A 20,547-nucleotide genomic window follows, 5' to 3' on the forward strand; every position below is an offset into this window, starting at 1 on the left:
AATATATATAATGTGTTAGAATTACATATGACTTCTCAATGGAGACTAAAACTCAGAAAACCCTGGACAGATATTCTACAGACTCTAAGAGACCACAGTACTATACCTAGCAAAACTTTCAATCAAAATAGATGGAAAAGTTAGTCATTTCATGATAAAACCACATATAAGCAATATCTGTTTACAAATCCAGTCTTACAGAAGGCATTAGAAGGAAAACTCCTCTAAAGAGGTTAATCACAACTAAGGAATAAATAAACTCAGACCAGCAAATAAAGAGGATACAGACCGTATAACAACAAAATAACAGGAGTCAACAAATACTGCTCAATGATATCTCTCAACATTAGTGATATTAATTCCCCAATAAAAAGATACAGACTAAGAGAATAGATTGGAAAACAGGATCCATCCTTCTGTTGCATCTAAAAAGTATCTATCCTTATCATCATCAAGGATAGACATCATCTCAGTGTAAAGGGTTGTAAAAAGATATTCCAAGCAAGTAAACTGAACAACCAAGCTGGCATAGCCATTATAATATCTGACAAAATAGATTTCAAATAAATAATCAGAAGAGATATGGAAGAACACTGTATACTCATTAAAGGAAAAATTGACAAAGGAGACTTGGCATTATGAACATTTATGCACCAAATACAAGGGCACCCAGGTTTGCAAAAGAAATACTACTACTTCTTAAATCACATACTGACCCTCACACACTGATAGTAGGATCATACTTTTGTATCATACTTTCGTCAATAGACAGGTTATCCAGACAGAAACTAAACAGAGAAATACTGGAGCTAACTGATGTCATAAAGCAAATGGAACTAACAGATATTTACAAAATATTTCACCCAAATACAAAAGAATATATCTTCTCCTTGGCAATCTTTCTCCAAAATTGACCTCATACTTGAACACAAAGCAAGTTTCAACAGATTCAGGAAAACTGAAAAAATAAAATCCCTACATTCTATCCAGCCAGCACTGATCAAAGCTAGGTATAACAATGAAAGCAACAGGAACCTTACAAACTCATGGAAAATGAACAGCTCAGTACTGGATGAAAAAGAATGAGTCAAGATAGAAATTAAGACTTTCTAGAATTGAATGAAAATGGATACACAACATACCCAAACTTATAAACACAATGAAAGTGGTTAAACAAAATATCTGGAGAGATCTCAATACAAGTAATTTAATAGCACAACTGACAAGCTCTAGAAGAAAAAACAACAACAACCCAGAAATTGTAGATAGCAAGAAATAAACACAGCGCTAAAGTCAGCAAAAGAGAAGCAAACAACACAACAAAAGGAATCAGTGAAACAGTGAGGTGGTTCTGTGTGAAAATTAGTAAGATTGGCAAACTCCTACCCAAATTTACTAAATGGTGAAGAGAGAATATACAAGTCAACAAAATGAAAACTGAAATGAGGTATATAACTACTGGCTCCAGGAAGGTTCAGAGAATCGTAAGGATTACTGGAGGTATCACCATCCCTAATTTCACACTACTACAAAGCCATAATATTAATAATAGCATGATATTGTCACAAAAAGACATGTTGATCAACGGAATGAAATTGAAGACCCACACATACTTACAAACCTATCTGTGGGTCTCTTATTTTTGATAGGTCAGAGATACACATTGAAAAAAGAACACCTTCAACAAATGGTGCTGGTCATTTGGATAGCTGCATGTAAAAGAATCCACATAGATCCATGCTTACCACCCAGCACAGAACTCACCTCAGGTGAACCAAATACTCCAGGATAAGGGCAGATACACTGAACCTGATGAAAGAGAAAGTGAGGAATAGCTTCGAACTCATTGGCAAGAAAAAGACTTTCTGAACAGAACACCGTTAGGACAGGCAGTAAGATCAACAGTTAATGAGACCCCATGGTACTAAAAAGCTTCTGCATGGCAAAATGCATAGTCACTTGGACAAAGCAGCAGCCCAGAATGAGAAAAGATATTTTATTACACACTACACATTTAGTAGAGGGCTAATATCCAAATATATAAAGAACTCAAAGCCAACCATAAAAATTAGATATCAAGTAAACAAACTACTTAAAAGGTGGGGTACAGATTTAAACAGAGTTCTCAAAACACAAACTCAGAAGCACTTCAACATCCTTAGCCATCAGGGACATGGAAATCAAAACTATTTTGATATTTTATCTTATACCCATCAATATAGCTAAGATTAATAAAACAAGTGACAGCTCATGCTGGTGAGGATGTGGAATAAGTGGAACACTCATCCATTTACAGTGTATGTAGAAACTTGTTCAGCCACCGTGGAAATCATTATTGCAGTTTCTCAGAAAGCTGGGAATCAATTTACTTCAAGATCCAGCCATATAACTGCTGGGCATATACCCAAAGTATGTTTCATCCAACGACAGAGACACTTGCTTGACCATGTTATTGCTCCTCTATTCATAATAGCCAGAATTCCTCAGCAGAAGAATAGATAAAAGAAAAGGAGGTACATTACACAATGGAGTATTACTTAGCCATTACAAAGAGTGAAGTCATGAAATCCACAAGTAAATGAATGAAACTCTTGAGTGAGGTATTCTAGATCCAGAAAGACAAAAATAGTGCCTTATATATGGATATTTGCTGTCAAGTCAATGATAACTATAGAGTAAGGGACTAGGGGGGCAGATCAATCTTGTTAGGAAAGGAAAATAGAATAGATAGTTATGGATGGATTGAGGGATGGCTGGAATAGGAGGATCAGGTTGGGAGGAGGGTAAAGTAGAAGCTTCATGAAACACACACACACACACACACACACACACACACACACACACACACACACACACACACACATATATATGTATATGAAGGCAATCTACCTGAAATTACCAAATAATGGGGGGGGGACAGAGCCCTGGATTTGGGTTACATCTAACTGAGTTGTTGGCCAAATGTGTCCCATGAGGATCACTAAACCCAGGCAATTACCAGGACTGTAGGTTGCTCATCACAAACTGACAGGGAGACCCCATTGCTGAAGACAACACCTGCACAACCCATTGAACATGGAGAAGTAGAACTGGTGCCTACATAGAGCCAACGTTCCTGAGCCTTTCATACAGGAAGGTACTGTGCACGCTACCAAAAGAGAAACATAAACCCCATCCCAGACACAAATCCTTTGATCTACCTGCCTTTTGATTGTCCTGCCTATAAGATATGCCAGGGTAATGGTAGTATAAAGCTTGCAGGAACAACCAACCAATATCGGATCTGACTTAAGACCCACTTCATGAGGTGGGACCCATACCCGATGCTGCCTGGATGACCATGAATCTATGACTACATAACCTGACCTAGAGGATGTTGTAAGGGGAGAAGAAAAGCAATAACAGTACTCCTAATGACATTCTCCTGTACTCATAATTCAGTGTCTGCTCAGCCATCATCAGAGAAGCTTAAATACAGAGATCCACAGCCAGACAATATGCAGAAAGTGAGGGACCTTGGAACACTCACCTCTAAATGGGAGGCTTTCCTCAGACCCTCCCCTCAGAGACCAGGGACCTCTGTGGAAGAGTAGGCAGAATGTTATAACCAGAGGGGATGAAGAACACCAAGAAAATGAGGCTCTTTAAGTCAGCATGAGCAAAGCTTATGTGAACTCACAGAGACTGAAGCCACATGGGCACACGGGCCACACGGGTCTACACGGGTCTACACCAGATCCTCGGTGTATATGTTATGGCTTCCAGTTTAGTGTTTCTGTGGGATTCCTGAGTCTGTGAACCAGTGGGTCTCTGATCCTTGTGTCTTCTCTTGGACTCTTTTCTTTCTGTTGGTTTGTTTTATCCAATTCTAATATGTTAGATTTTTATTTTATTTTTATCTTGTTATTATCTGTTAAAAGCCTGTTTGTTTTCTAATGTTTCTACTGTTTTCTTTTTTTTTTAAATGTTTATTTATTGTATATATTTATTGTATGTGAGTACACTGTCTCTGTCTTCAGACACACCAGAAGAGGGCATCAGATCCCATTACAGATGGTTGTGAGCTACCATGTGGTTGCTGGGAATTGAACTCAGGACCTCTGGGAGAGCAGTCAGTGCTCTTAACCACTGAGCCATCTCTCCAGCCCGTTTCTAATGTTTTCTAAGGGGAGTACATCTGAGTGGGAGAAGGACAGTTTCAGGTTCAAATTCTGGCAGACAAAAGCATTCCTCAGGAAGCTGGTTCCCCTCTATCAAAGGAGTCATTTCCTTATCACTGGCAGAAAGGACAAATGGCCATCTGTGGTGTCTTTCAGTATACAAGAGAGCATGTTGGTCTTCCAGCTCCCTTAGCATCACAAGTACCTGTTACACATGTCAGAGTTCATGCTGTCAACCTGGCTTATCCCAAACTTCTCCAGTTCATGGGCTTCCCTCACCCCTGTTTCTCATTGTCCCTTATAACCCTGATGTTTTGGCTAGGTTATTTCCCTTGCCCTCTCCCTTTCTTCCTCTCTTGGTCCTTTGTCTTGCCCCCTCTCGGTCTCCTTTGTCTTTATCTCTATCTGTAATTTTCCTGCTTCTCTTTTCTCATGGCCAGGTCCAGTCTGCTGGAAGATGGTTAGGTCAAAAAGAAAACTAGCTGTAGCATTTGTTAAGAAAACTAGCTGTAGCATTTGTTAAGAAAACTAGCTGTAGCATTTGTTAAGAAAACTAGCTGTAGCATTTGTTGTCTAGTCTCTGTATGTTGAGAAAGTGCAGGCTTAAATGAAGTCCGAAAGGCTGGACCAAGTAAACTAGCTGTTTTGAAAATGTCCTGGAAGCAAATCTTTAGAGGAAACAGCTTCAGTGCAGTTGAGGTAGGATCAACCTGGGAACTCGAACAGTAGGTGAGTCCTTTCAGGGCTGGCCTCCTGGTCTTCCATTCTGCAATATACAAACCTTACAAGCAGTACATAGTTTTATAAAGACGTTTATATGGAATGTGCAGGTGCACAGATCAATTAAAGATGATTTCCTGCTCTTTGAGCAGGTGAAAGAAAACGTCTTTCTTCAGAAGTTAGTTTGGATTAAATCAGATTGTAATATCAATTTTTATTTATACCATTTAAAAGAGTGGCATGAAAAGTCTTGGGATTTTGTAGTCAACAAGATCTATTGGCAATGCAAAGACATTTTTTTATGTGTCAGCCAGTCTCAGAGCTGTTCTCAAGCAGCAGGATGAGTGCATATATTACCTGTTTTGTTGATCTTGCCAATCTCCCTCTCTTTGTCTGTAGCCAAGATCTTCAGGGGCACTTCCCTGGTCAAATACTATTTTCAGCAATTTTGGTGGGAGATATAGCTTTTCGTTTCTTGTTGGACCAAATGTAAATCTCCACCCCAACATAACATATCGTCTTTCTTCCATTTTGAATTAGAACTTCTACAGGCTGATCTAACTCAGCAGTCCTTTCTAAAATCCAGTGTATCTTAGCAGTTGTGCTATTTGTCTCACTGCCTTTAAAAAATTTAAAGTCAACAAATCGCATTTTAAATCATCTTTGGGAGATATCATATCTCCTGTCTGTCCTATGAGCATTTCCTTCCAAGTCCTGTTAGGTCTTTGTATACTGCCTTGACCTCTAGGACTGTAAGTTATATCTGGAATAGGTTTCTTGCCATACAATTGTATGGGCATGTATGTCTGAGCACCATCAATTTTAATCTGTAAAGGCATCTCTAAGATGGCCATCCTCTCTAATAAATGCAATCTCAGAGTCACCCCTCAGAACACCAGGCAGAAGTCCATCGGAACTCTGCACATGTGTCAATTCTGTATGATGTATCAACATGTTACATACCTCAGCTCTCCAAGCTATCAAATGAAACACACAGTCCCTCGTGTGGCATCGCTTTAAGCTGAGCATCAATAAATAGAATCTGGATTCTTAATTCAATATATTGCATCTCTACCGCCTGCCACTCTAATTTCTCAAGCCCCTGTAGAACCTGTCTGGAACTATGCTTTTTGATGTTAAGTTCCAGATTGGATTCCTCTGAGGGTTTCCTATTTTGATTTGATTCAGCCTCTGATTTATAGTTTTTAATGTAGTATATAATTTCTCAGTGTCTTCTTTCTTTCTCCAAGTCTGTTTTATTCTGATTTCTCCCAAAAAGGACAAAACTGTAAGCACTGAACAAACAGCCATGTGCTTGCTGATAAGTGAGGCCGGATCATATGGAGTCCAGATGCAGTGTGGCAGATGCAGTGTGGCAGATGCAGTGTGGCAGATGCAGTGTGGCAGATGCAGTGTGGCAGTGCGCTTCCCTCCATCCCAAATATAGAAGTTTTCCTTTTTAGTTTCACAACTTCTCCCTAAGGACTTTATTTTCTTGTGTTTAAATGAAATATTTCTGATGTTTTATACTTAGCTTCCCTTTCTCATGTATTGTTCTTTAAACTCAACACTTTATCAGTTTAGATTCTTAGGACTTTTTAGCTTGTACCTTGTGCTGCATCAGCCCCACCCCAGCTGTTCAGCCAGCTTGGGGTTCCTGGTCCTGCCTTTTGCCAGCCTTGAAGACCAGGCCCCTGCAACCCGCCCTGCTTCTGGAAGCTTTAAGCCTTCATCCCTGGGCATCCTCCAGTTGTCTTTGGCCCATGTGCCCTGCAGTGGTTGGTTGTTTCTCAACAGGCACCAGGGTGGGGTCTCAGTGGGCCCAGATTAAGCTGCTGTGCCCCCTCTCCCTCTCTGCTGGCCTCAGCACTAGTAGTGCTTTCCATCAAGCAGAGTGCTAGTTTTCCAGAGCACTGTGCAGCTCTTGGGAGAACCGCTGTTGGTCTCTCCAGCAACCCCGGAGTACAAAGCCTTCCTGGGCACTTCCATCCAGCCAGCTGGTCCCAAGCAACCGAAGCTTCACAGCGCCCTCTGATCTCTCCAGCAGCTGTGTTCTAAGTAAGTTCTTGCCTCACTTTGGCCCACCATTATGAAGTGCAAACACTTTAACCTTAACCCCAACTAGCTTACAAATAAATGAAACTCAGAGTATGTTTTTTTTTTTTTTTTTTTTTTTTTTTTTTTTTCTCGGAGCTGGGATCGAACCCAGGGCCTTGGGCTTCCTAGGCAAGCGCTCTACCACTGAGCTAAATCCCCAACCCCGTTTTTTTTTTTTTTTTTTTTTTTGGCTTTGTCAAATACTGGGGGTAACCCTAATCTACTTTCCTAACTGCCGGCCTCCACCCCCAACCTTCTCTCCCCAGCAGTGTTGTTTCTCCTGGCCACGTGCTCATGGTCCATCTCCTCCCATGTCTCCTTATCCTGCTTGTTCTTCCCCTTATTTAATGTCAACACATGTAATTTATAATTTTTATAGTTAGTCATGCCTGTCTTAATAGACTTGCCTGTTAATTGTCACACTAGAGATAAAGTCACCCAATGCAGTACCATTTTAGTACAGAGTATTTTGAATATGATTCTCCTTTACTTACACTATTGACTTCTGAATTTTCCTTTATTTTGTTATTAATTAATTAATATTAGCATGACTTAAAGAAGGCAGTTATGTAATTCTTGTGAGGCAGCCCTCATAATGATCAATTCCTTTAGCTTTTGTTCTGGGAAGGTTTTTTATTTCCTCATTTCTGAAGATCAGCTTACCTGGGTAAAGGGAAAGTGCTCAAGTGTCTGGGTACTGTGAACATAACATCTGCCCTTTCTAGCCCACGGAGTTTCTGCTGAAAAAAACTGCTCACTGTTTCCTGGGATTCCCCTATATGAATATATTTCTTAGTGGTTTCTGCTTTTAGAATGTCTTTTGTGCTTTTGCATTTTTAAAAAGTTATTTATGGTTGGGGATTTAGCTCAGTGGTAGAGCGCTTGCCTAGCAAGCACAAGGCCCTAGGTTCGGTCCCCAGCTCCAGAAAAAACAAAAAACAAAAAACAAACAAACAAAAAGTTATTTATTTTCCGTCAATGAGTGTTTGTCTATATGCACATCTGTGTGACGCATGTGTGATGCATGTGTGATGCGTGTGTGTGCTCAGAGGTCAGAAGAGGGGATTGATCTATATGCACATCTGTTTGATGCATGTGTGTCTATATGCACATCTGTGTGACGCATGTGTGATGCATGTGTGATGCGTGTGTGCCCTCAGAGGTCAGAAGAGGGTATTGGATCCCTGGGGCTGGATGGTTGTGAGCCGCCACATTGGTACTAGGATCGAACCCAGGTCCTTTGGAGAGCAACAAGTGTCCTGTGAGCTCTTTGTGTTGTGTTCATATAGACTGCTGTAGCATCTTTGTCTAGATTTGGTTAAATTTTCAGCCCTCATTTTTTAAAATATCTTTCTAGTCCTTATCACTTCCTACTTTTGCTTTTATTATGCAAACGAGTCTTGACTGTAAGCATTTCCAGTTCATTTCTGTCAGTCTGGAGTTTGCTGGCTCCTCATCTGCCTGAGCTGCTGGGGAGACCCACTGTTGCACTTTGAAATTCCTATTTCTGTTTATTGTTTCTATTTCTTTGTAACTTCTCCCAGTGTCTATGTCTTATTTTCCAAGTCTCACTTCATTTTAATATTCTCATATTTCATAAACATATTTTTGAGAGGATTATGTGTAGCTTTTATCTGTTATTCCTGGCTCCCTGTTTTTCAGGGTCTGTCATTGGGATTTTGTTGGTGTATTTTCAGGTCTAACGGTTTCCTAATTCTTTGCAATCTGTGTCATTGAGTTGATGACCATGCATATATAGAGATAGCCACTTTTGGTTCCCATGGCTACTGTGTGGCAGGAACAGGCCCTTATTACTAGTCTAGCTGGAGAGTCGAGTGCTACCACTGGTAATGACGGGCAGACTGGGCCCATTTTTACTTCATGTAATTAGGATGCGGACTTTAGTCTAATTTTAAGCAGAACTACTGCCTGGGTTTTATTGTCAGAGCAAATTTGGTTGAATTTTGCCAGATAGAGTTACTGGTTGGCCACTACCATCACCTTTAAAATACACTGTAGAATATATTTCCTCCTGTGCTGGCTAGTCTTATGTCAGCTTGACAGAGCTAAGAGAAATATCTCCATAAGATCTGACTGTAAGGCATTTTCTTAATTAGTGATTGATGGGGGAGGGCCCAGTCCATTGTAGGCGGGGTCACCCCTGGGCTGGTGGTCCTGGGTTCTATAAGAAAACAGGCTGAGCTGAGCAAGCCATGGCGAGCAAGGCAGCAATCAGCATCTTTCCATGGCCTCTGCATCAGCTCCTGACTCCGGTTCCTCCCCTGTTGGAGTTCCTGTCCTGTCTTCCTTCAGTAATGGACTAAGATGTGTAAGTCTAAGCCAAATAAACCCTTTCCTTCCCAGCTTGCTTTTGGGCATGGTGTTTCATCAAAGCAGTGGAAACCCTAAGACAAGTTGGCACCAGGATAGTGGGATATTTTTTGCTGTTGTGAGGAAGATTGTGGGAGGAATTTGGAACTGTGGGCTAGAAAAGCCATTGCATGTTGAGAGCTCAGTGGGCTGTTCTGTGGGAGTTTGGAAGATTGAGAGTTCAGAGCAAATGCAGATGATGGGGACCTGACTTGTGAAGTGTTAAAGGGAAGCAAAGACTCTACCAAGCCAGTTTGTAAAGAATCTGTGGTGTCTAGTCGTCACCTGGAGCTGGAGTTAAGAAGCTGTGATTAAGAAGAGACCAGAACCACTAAAGTAAGACCTTGCTTTGCTGGGACCATGAGTTCTGGTCAACTGGGGTGAAGCATCAGCTGTGATTTAGAGACCAGAGTCACTGAGCTGAAATCTTCTAGGAAGTAGCTCCTGAGAGTTAGCTCTGTGCTCCAGAGGTGGCCAGAGTTGTACCTCATGCTGGCAGCTGAACTTGGTGGTGTAGGAGTCCTGCAGGTACTGGATTTGAAGATGTGAAGTGGTTAACAGAGAGCAGCTGAGGCTTGGAACCGCGTGGCCCTAAAGACAGCCCAGGAGAGGCTATGGTGAAAGTGTAGCTTAGCTGCAGCAGAAGATCCCAGCATTGTAGATGCCAGCACCGTGGGATGGCCACTAAGAGCAGCAGCAGTGGAGTGGAGCCAGCTGAAGCCTAGAGAACAACCTGTGACTCTGCTTAGACAGAGTGGAAGACGTGACCCGAGCTCTCGCAAGAGCCCAGAAGATTGTGAGTAGATCCCAGACATGGCTACTGAGTTATTTACAATTGGAGTTTAGTTTTGCTTTGATTTGGTTGTTACTGTGCCCTAGTTCTTCCTTGTTGTAATAAAGATTTTAATTTTTTATTTTACAGGAGTGGACAGTTGAGAGAGTTTGAATTTTAAAACACATTGGATTTTAAAAGAGACGATTTTCAAGAGACTAAATTTTTCATTTGAATTTTTAAGGACTGAGGCTTTTAAAATTTGGGATGTTTATATTGTAATGCTGATAATAATTTGTGGTCTTGGGAAAGAACGAGAAAGGAAAGGCTAGCTTAACAGTGACATGTTTTGGTGTCAGGTTGAGAAGGGGCCAATTGTGTTGGTTAGTTTTATGTCAACTCAACCCAAGGGAGAATTATACGAAAGGATGGAACCTCGAGAAAATACTTCCGTCTCCATAAGATCTGACTATAGGGCATTTTCTCAATTAGTTATTGATGTGGAGAACCCAACCTATTGTGGGTTGTGCCATCCCTGGGCTGGGTTCTATATGAAAGTAGGCTAAGCAGGCCATGGGGAGCAAAGCTTTAAGCAACATCGCTCCATGGTCTGTGCACTGGCCCCTGCCTCCAGGTTTCTGCTCTGCTTCAGATCCTGTCCTGACTTCCTTCCATGATGGACTATGTGTGAAACTGTAAGCCAAGTAAACCTTTCCTCCCCAACTTGCTTTTGGTCTTGGTATTTCATTGCAGTAATAGAAATCCCGACTCGTTCAGGATCTCCAGGATGGGACCCAGTGTTAGATGGACTTGCTGCTCAGTACGAATGGACCAGGTGCAGAGCTCAGTGGAAATTCATATCTGTGATTGGTTCCCTATCTTGGCAGGATCATGGAGTGTTTCTGAGGCTGAGCTTAGCATTGTCTAAACTCCAGCCTCTGCCAGGACTGGTCACTGCTCTCTGCTACGTTTGCTGTGGTAGTTCTTTTTCCTTGTGGGCTTAGTATGAGTTTAGCTTGGTATGAGGGTATGGCCAGGGGCTTAGGCACTAGGGTCTCTGTCAAATAGAACCACCCATCACCTCTGAGTAACCCACTTAATTTTGTACATGGGCTCTGCTGTTGGCTGGTACTTCTTGCTGGGTACCACTGCTAGCAGGTGCGTAAAGCTTCCAGTGAGGTCCTGTGTTGGTCACTGTGACCTCTGCCCCCTCGCTTTGTTCCTGTGTGGTCTCAGGTCTAGCTGGTGTTACCCTCGATTTTCACCCTGTCTTGAGACTGGGCTTCTTGGTGTCTCACACCAGTAGTGAAACCACATGTCTGCCTCCAGTTGTATTTTTCTGTTAGGAACACCCTGAGTCTGGAGATTCTTCTGTGTCACTGTGCTTAAGATAAATGGATGATAGAAAGTAATAGCATTTGTTTTTTCTTCTCCTGTAGTTTTCATTAGATATTGTTTATGATGATTTTCAAGGACATTCCCAAACTCTGAGGCATTTACAAAGCTCTGACGGTCTTACAAAGAGATACTTGTTAGGGCGGTGTGTGTAATAGGGGAGATGGGATGAGGACAAGACAGCTTGCTGACGTCTTATTTGTTTGTTGGTGGGTTGGTTTTTCAAGGCAGGGTTTCTCTGTGTAGCCCTGGCTGTCCTGGAATTCTCTCTGGCCTTGAACTCACCTGTCTCTGCCTCCCGAGTGCTGGCATCAAAGGTGTGTGCCACCATCATCCAGCTTGTTTTCCTTTGTTATTTCGTCCTTTGCAATCTTGTTTTGTGTTATTTATTACATGTATGGGTTTTGCTGTGAGAGATCAGAGGGTAGCCCTTCCATCCTATGGGTCCAGGAGATCAAACTCAGGCTTGGCAAAACTTTTGCCTGTGAGCCCGTGCAATCCTATTTATATAAATAATCAGAGATTATCTAGTTTGGACACCCTTTATTCTATCCTCTCTGGGATTTTTTTTCACATCTAAAATTAACATTTTTATTAAAGCAAGTTAAAAATATTCATTGTAGAAAAGTCAACGAAGGTGTTAGGAAAGTCAAAATATACCTTTTTAATATATATACCTTTTTAATTATATATATTATATATGTGTATATATATATTTATATATATTAGCAAACTACTTCAGAGATTCTCTTTTGTGTTTAGTTATTTTAAAGAAAGCAAACATGGAACATTAATGTGGAAGGTGAGGAATCCACTCTTCACCCTCTACTCTGTGACTGGACCTGCTCTACAATACTTTATGGCAAAGATTTAAAACACACTTGATCTTGACTAAAATGTAGTGAAGCAGTAGCTGGTAGAATCTCTCGCCTATGCATCGTTTTCGCACGTAACAAGTGAGCACATTGAGCACGGTGTCAGATGTAATGGCAGTCTTTGGCTTACTATTTTAAAAACTTGGTAACAGACAGAAATTTAAACAGATGAGATAAACACTTCAATCCTATGTTGCTTGTCCATTATTAAAATTCTTTAATAGGAATTCTATACATACCTGACAAACTCTAGGCAAAGATATATATGTGCATATATACACGCAATAGTGTGTGCACACATCCACATACTTTGATTTTCCGCAACTTTGGATTTTCAAACAAGCAAGTTAAAAGTATAATATATCAGTCAGTGACTGAGAAGTTTCACCAGCTAGTGAGAAACACTGACTACAAAGAACTGTCATACACATATGTTAGGCTCACGAATTACCCAACCTAGATTGAAATAACAAACTAACCTCCAAAGAAAACCTTTTCCCTTCTCTTAATATGCTCTTCTAATAGCAAAACATTTGTACAATATGCTTTCAAAATCAAAATTATTTAAGAAATCTCAGTAGCCTTCAAAAATACTTTATATAAAACCGTTATATAAATACAATTTTCTTATTGTTGAATTCCTCAGCTAGGATCTGTACTTTTGAAAAGCCCCTTTGGACCGTCGCACTTAGCACTTGAAGTTTCCACTCTGACACAGCCCAGGTTTATTAGTTTTATAGGAACCACATCGCCCAGAATTCACTGTTATCTCTGAACTAAATAGAAGGGACCATACTAACAATCATAAACTAGTGGATGAAACATTCAGAGTACGTCACACACGGACGGAAAAGGCAACAGATTCCCTTTTCATCACACAAGGGAAACTCAATGCTTCCCTGCTTTTAAAGTACCTGTCTAGAGAAAGGAGTCAGGGTGTCCACCTTTATTTTCAATTAAAAACAATATAGTAGACCGAATTATTATTTTTATTAATATGCACAGGAAATTACTGAAACAGTGACTTCATGTCTTCTACTTAAGATGGCACTTGCAGGTAGCAAGGAGGCAGAGAAGTCTATTCTGTATGCATCGCACGTGTACTTGAAAAGACTCTTCCACAGCAGTTTGATACTGGATTTCCTCATCTAGTTGAAGATTCACAGGAACTATCTGAAATCTGCGGTTACTATTACAGTGATCCAATAAACATTGTCTGGTAAACTTTGACTCTTGACATAAGGGACATTTAAAGGTGGGATGCCCAGAAGAACTTGCTTCCTCTTGATACATTTCTGTGTTATCAGATCAGACGATTCACTCCTATTACTGCTCCTTACTGAATCTAGAGAAAGTGCAGAATGATACACTATATTCATCCTGATACTTTTTACAAGATTTGTAACGATGTCTCATGCGATAGAATTTAATCTTTTTGAACAGCATCTGCTGCTACCAATTAAGTTCCTCATATTTGCAAAGTCTAAGGCCAGTTCTGGACATGCCTTCTCTTCTAGTCACACTGTGTGACATAGGGGACGGTGTATTCCACTTTGTCTCTTTCCAGTCAGGAAACATTTTCTACAGAAACCATGCTGACAGGCTGCTGTCTGCACTAGTGTCTTGAGCACCTCCTGATAGAGAAGGCAGTAGAAATCATCCTCCATGACCTCCGAAAGCTCCAAGGACATGGCGAGGGCTGGGTGGCGGCCCTGAGCCCAAAGCTGAATGCTTGGAGAGAGCCCTGAGTGGGGAGAAAATTGTGTCAGGAAGCAGCTTCCTCTCTGGGATTTCATTTTGATGGTGATTTTCAAAGAGTTGTCATCTTCCTTTCTTTGTTCAGAACATTTAGATCCTCCACTAAGGCTGCTTTTATTTGTTTAATGTGAGAAATTGCAAAGCTATACTTGAGTTTGCTTTTTAAAAAAATCCTTATGTGTTTCTCTTCTCCTATTATTAGATTCTGTTTTCTTAAAACACAATTTCTTACTAGTCTCTAAAATCTAAACTGTTAAAATGATATTTTTTATTTGCTTCAATTGAATTTTTAGATATACTTTATAAGTATTTTAGACATTTGTGTGCATTTGATTTCATAGTGATTTAAAGTATTTAAATAGTAAGTGTTATGATTTTAGGGGTTTTGAACTGAGTTTTGTCATTATCCATAGATAGCAGTATTACATTTGCATTTTACTTTGTAGTTTTCAAACTTCCTCTAGCAATTACCTAGCTATTTAGTGATGCACCAGTCAGGGAAGGAAGAGGAAAGGCCCTTTCTCTAACTCTTTATGTTCTATAACTGAGGGTGTTAGAGATTAATAGGAAAAGGGAATACAATCTCTATTTGATATCGTGCTCTAATTTTTTATGTGCATGAAGGCTTCATAGGGAAGGAGTGAAGCCTGTCCAAGCTGTTAGGTGTGGGGGTCTCATAGTTGTTCTTAACAAAGACCTAAAGGGTGGGGACATGATAAGGCAAAGGGAACGCTGCTGTGCTGTGTGTGCTGTGCTGTGCTGTGCTGTGCTGTGCTGTGCTGTGCTGTGCTGTGTGTGCTGTGCTGTGCTGTGTGGTGTGGTGTGGTGTTGTGCTGTGCTGTGTTGTGTGTGCTGTGTTGTGGTGTTGTGTTGTGCTGTGTTGTGTTGTGTGTGGTGTGTTGTATTGTTTTGTGTTGTCTTGTGCTGTGCTGTGTTGGGTTGTCTTGTGCTGTGTTGTGCTGTGTTGTGCTGTGTGTTGTGTGTGCTGTGCTGTGCTGTGCTGTGCTGTGCTGTGCGGTGTGGTGTTGTGCTGTGCTGTGCTGTGTTGTGTGTGCTGGGGTGTGGTGTTGTGTTGTGCTGTGTTGTGTTGTGTGTGGTGTGTTGTGTTGTTTTGTGTTGTCTTGTGCTGTGCTGTGTTGGGTTGTCTTGTGCTGTGTTGTGCTGTGTTGTGCTGTGCTGTGTTGGGTTGTCTTGTGCTGTGTTGTGCTGTGCTGTGTTGTGCTGTGCTGTGCTGTGTTGTGCTGTGCTGTACTGTGCTGTGCTGTGTTGTGTTGTACTGTACTGTGCTGTGCTCTGCTGTGTTGTGCTGTACTGTACTGTGCTGTGCTGTGTTGTGTTGTACTGTACTGTGCTGTGCTGTGCTGTGTTGGGTTGTCTTGTGCTGTGCTGTGCTGTGCTGTGCTGTGCTGTGCTGTGCTGTGCTGTGCTGTGTTGTGCTGTGCTGTGCTGTGTGCTGTGCTGTACTGTGCTGTGCTGTGCTGTGCTGTGCTGTGCTGTGTTGTGTTGTGCTGTGCTGTGCTGTGCTGTGCTGTGCTGTGCTGTGCTGTGCTGTGCTGTGCTGTGCTGTGCTGTGCTGTGCTGTGCTGTGTGGTGTTGTTGTTTGGCAGCAGTTTGTGAGGAGGAGCATCTCCAGAGAAGCTAATGAAAGAGCAGTGTTATTTCAATGAGGTGGGTTTATTTAAACACCTCAGTGCTGCCCTCTGTCTGTAGTGATTCTTGTGACTGATAAAGGAGAGAGCAAAGAAACATGTTTCCAAAGGGACATCTGTGCCTTGTTTGTATAGAGGTAGAAGACAAAAGGTCTATTTACGTTCGTTGCTTCTCCGGCCTTCAGCTGAGACTAATTTAAAAGCTAAAGCAGCAGTATGGTTTCTGGTAACATTCTGATTGCCTGTCCAGAGCTCAAAACCATAGCTACGATTTACAGTTCTACACCCATAGCAACCTCTAGCATCTCCTGTCTCCTGTCAGTAAGTCAGACTTCTGGTTTACAGTGCCTTGTGGACGTGGCTTATATTGAGAAGATATGTGTTTTGGTTGTAGGTGAAAGTATACTAGTTTGTAAGAACTCTGAGAAATCCAAGGGCATTGCTCTGCTTCAAGGATCGCTGGAGCCTGTGCACAGCTGTCTGCAGAGCCAGGGAGAAGTCACTTCTACCATGATACGAGCTATTCTGGAGGTAGGAGTTCAGGAAATCATACTTTACTCTTTTATACACATCAAAAATTATGTCAAAAATATGAGGTGAGTTTTCTTTAAGAACAAGATGGTTATGCTTTATAGCCTTCTCAATTGTGAGTCTGTTTCTTACATATATTTAAACATACATACATACATACATACATACATAGTTCTTCAGGCTCTGCTATTGGGCTCTGTTAAATAAGTTAATAAATACATTCTAATACATAGACACATACATGTACACACATATACATATATATACACACACACATATGCCTATGTACTATGTATATGAATAGCTGGTTATTTTTGGAGTTGAATATAGCAACTAGCATATCAACCTATTTCAAAATGATTAAACAACCGAACGACATGTAGCTCTTTTAACTTTTTTGTAGTGTAGAGAACTGAACTCAGCCTTGTGTGCACTGTGTGTGCACCCCTCTACTGAGCTGTAACTGTGGCTTATCTTTTCACTTTTACATAATCTTTTTGTAATGCATTATGACTTCAAAGAAAAGACGACAAAATGAATCCTAGTTCTGCTCAGATGATACATGTGGATATTAAAATCAAGCCAAGTTATAAAAAAATAAACTTATACTAGGGCTGGACCTATTTTTGCTTCTTATTCTAGCACATGGGAGGTTGAGGCCAGCCAAGGTAACAAACTAAATACTAACTTCATTTTTTTCTTCCCTTCCCATCCTCCTGAATGGGATGTATTCAAGAATAGCATTTCTACATGTTCATGTGTTCTAGAGGAAGGAGCAAAGTATTCGACTCGTGGATGTGAGTCATTATTGCCATACACACACACACACACACACACACACACACACACACACACACACACACGTTTTCTAATGTTCAGGTATATTCTTTTTTCGTTTACAAGAAAACATGATATCTACTCTCAAGGAAAATGTTATGTTGTCAGTTGGTGTCATGTGTATTTGTAATGTTTGATGACAAAGTGTCTCTACATAAAGACTGAAGTTATTTTTAAGAGAATAAAGGCACTTTTGTTTACTTGATGTGTTGGGGCTCTATACATCTTTAAAAAATTATAGAACTTTTCAAACATTTTTCTTGCAGATAATCGTTGGTGGGGTGGCAAGTACGTCACAAGATATGCAGACTTATGCTGCCTGCACATTCTTGGCTGCTGATGTAAAGGAAGGGAAGCAAGGGATTCAGAGGAACCGAGATGATGTTCAGCATGGGGCAGTTGATGCCTGTGTGACGTGGCTGTTAGAAAACGAGTTCATCCAGGCAGCAGAGCCCAGTGATGGCACAGGAGGTAAACACAGCTCTCACGAAGGAATGCTCACCGTCACTGTCATACTCACTTTGTAATTGTGCTCACAGGTCCCTACATGTTAGATGAGCTTCTGCTTACTGACTGGTAGAGCTGAGAGGGTTAACGTGTAGAGAAGGGCAGCGCTTTGCTTTTTTAACCTCTGATCCTGTATTCCCCACTCCAGGAAAGGTGTATCACCCAACACACCTTGGATCAGCTACTCTTTCTTCCTCACTTTCTCCAACTGATACCCTCGATATTTTTGCTGACCTCCAAAGAGCAATGAAAGGCTTTGTTTTAGAGAATGACCTTCATATCGTCTACCTGGTAAGTTCTATGTAATCACGTAACTATTCACTTATCTCTTGCTAGAATCTCAGAGGTAGCCAAGACTAACCTGGAATGCTCGGTCCTCTTGCCTCTGGCTGCTGACTGTTGAGATGTGTGTGTTAAACCAGGTTTGTAGGAGGAATTGTTAAAGTGCCTCATTACTTTTCTGGTCACTGTGACAAAATACCGTGACAAAAAAAACCGAAGGAAGACTTTATTTGGTCTCACAGGTGAGAGTGTAGTTCATCATGATAGGGAAGGTATGGAAGGAAGGAAGATTGAGACACCGATTCCCACTGCATCCATGGTGTCTTGGTTCAGGTTTTATTAGTGTCTTAGTCAGTGTTCTATTGCTGTAAAAAGATAACATGGCCACAGCAACTCTTATTAAAACAGACAAACTAACAAACAGAAAAACCCAGACATATAATTGGGGCTGGCTCACAGTTCAGAGGTTCAGTTTAGTATCATCGTGACAGGAAGCATGGCAGCATGCAGGCAGGCAGGCATGTGCTGGAGAAGGAGCTGGGGGTTCTACATCTTGATCTGTAAGCAGCAGGAAGTGATCTATCTTGAGCTTCTGAAACCTCAAAGCCTGACCCCATAGTGACACACTTCCTCCAACAAGACCACACCTCCTAATAGTGTCACTCCCTGTGGCCAGGCATTCAAGCATGAGTCTGTGACGGTCAAACCTATTCATTCACACCAGCTCACAGTTAGGAAGTAGAGAGCGATAACTGCTGGAGCTCAGTTCTCTTTCTCCTTTTGTTCTGTCTAGGACTCCAGCCCATGAGATGGTTCCATCCATGACTCAGGTTGGTCTTCCCAACTCAGTCTAATGTAGATGCCCCTTCAGGGGCTTGTCCAGAAGCGTGTCCTCTCTGTGACTGTAGACTCTGTGCAGCCAACAGTATTCATCATAGAAAGGCTGTTATATTTGATCAGCCTCTATAATTATAATAAACATTTTATGTACATTTAATATCAAATTCTTCAACAAGAACCTAACCAGTGACCTATGTTTGTCACTGAAAAGCAGATTTTTACACTTTGATGAGCAAATAAAGGGAGAGAGTAACATTGAATTTCATTAGAATGAGGACTCATCAGGAAATGCTTTAATAAAATGCACTGTGTGCTGAGGGCAAATTTGAAGACAGGGTCTTTTCTTTCCTTTTACAAACTTATAATACTTGGATGGTAGCAGGCTCAATGTTGTGGGCCTCCTAATGTGGCTGGGAAGAATCTTAGACAGGACTTACAGCTGTCTGCCATGGCCTCAGCGATGTCCTGCGTATCGTGCAGCAGCCATGGGTGTGAGCCCAGGTCCAGGCTTCAGCACAGTAATGCTCTCTTTGTGTATGGCCTCCTCTTGTCCAGATGGTGTCATGATCTCTTCCTTTACCTTCCCCTGCCCCTTCTTCATCTCTCCCTTCCTCCCCTTTTCTCTTTTCTTCTTTCCTCCTGAGTTCTGTGGCCCTCGCCTAAGTTTCTTCCTAAATGTCTTTTTTTCTGAAGCCCAGGCTAGCCTCAAACTTTCTAGGTATAAGGTTGGCCTGAAGCTTAACAGGTTGGTTTCATACTTTGTATCCTGATGCCTCTAAGCATTTTTGTTATTTGTTTTTATCCTTTTGTCTACATCTTATAATCCTTTTGTTTTGAAGTCTCCGTGCTCTAACATCTGGACACTTTTAAAGGTGTTTCTTTGCTTCCACTCCCAGCCCCATGCTGGGACACTCGGGTCTTTCTTGTTTGTCTTATAACTTTCTGGTTGAATCCTGGACCTTTTAGGCAATTCATCAACTTGAAGTGTTGATTCCCCTCATCTCTTTCCATTTTCTTTCTTGGAATTACACAAAACAGTTAAGGTAATACCTCAAGTCAGATCTACTTAGGCTGGAAATGCCTATGATTAAATTGCATTCCATGAAATCAGTTTGTGGTCTGTGTTTGTTCTGTCAACGAGTTACTTTTGCATAAACGGTTTCTTATAAATGCATTACTGTCACAGATGTCTGTTGCAGCCTGGGGCTTTCGCCTTTACTGTGAAGCTTACATTTATAATTTTGTTCCTTGTGTAGTATAATGGGTTTGCTTGTTTTGTCCAGTACTAAGACTTGAACCCATGGCCTTGCACATGCCAGGAAAGGGTTTTACTACTGAGCTTCCCACAGCTCACTGTCAACCTAAAATGTTGCTGCTTCTTTTTAGGTTACACCTATGTTCGAAGATTGGACTAGTATTGATTGGTATCGGTTTTTCTGTTTATGGGAAAAATTACCAACTTCTATGAAAAGGGTGGCAGAGCTGGTTGGAGTGGAGGAAGGGTTCTTGGCTCGATGTGTGAAAGGAAAAGTAGTAGCCAGAACTGAGAGACAGCATCGACAAATGGCCATCCATAAAAGGCAAGCGTCAAGGAGCCTGCAGCTTCCTCAGGCTCGGGCGTTATGCCCATATCCAGTTTCCTGACTCACTCTGGTGTTCAGCAATATAATCATTTTGGTAAAATTTATGTTTCTCTGATTTATTTAATTTACTGACATTTTAATTTTTCTTGGAACTTGTAATTGAACATTCAT

General features: G+C 41.3%; 1 protein-coding gene and 1 pseudogene across 1 annotated transcript in view; one reads left to right on the forward strand and one right to left on the reverse strand.

Annotated features, from left to right (window-relative positions):
* Positions 1–20,547, forward strand: part of Polq (DNA polymerase theta) — a 110,554-nt gene that overhangs the window by 44,107 nt on the left and 45,900 nt on the right. Inside the window, exons 10-13 of the mRNA XM_032900184.1 lie at positions 16,191–16,327; positions 17,431–17,635; positions 17,820–17,962; positions 20,180–20,373. Coding sequence (XP_032756075.1) covers positions 16,191–16,327; positions 17,431–17,635; positions 17,820–17,962; positions 20,180–20,373 — 679 coding nt within the window. The remainder of the gene's footprint in view (positions 1–16,190; positions 16,328–17,430; positions 17,636–17,819; positions 17,963–20,179; positions 20,374–20,547) is intronic.
* Positions 13,398–14,080, reverse strand: LOC116897721 (annotated as a pseudogene).

Source organism: Rattus rattus, chromosome 4 (assembly GCF_011064425.1).
Source record: "Rattus rattus isolate New Zealand chromosome 4, Rrattus_CSIRO_v1, whole genome shotgun sequence".
In the NCBI taxonomy this organism is placed as follows: domain Eukaryota; kingdom Metazoa; phylum Chordata; class Mammalia; order Rodentia; family Muridae; genus Rattus; species Rattus rattus.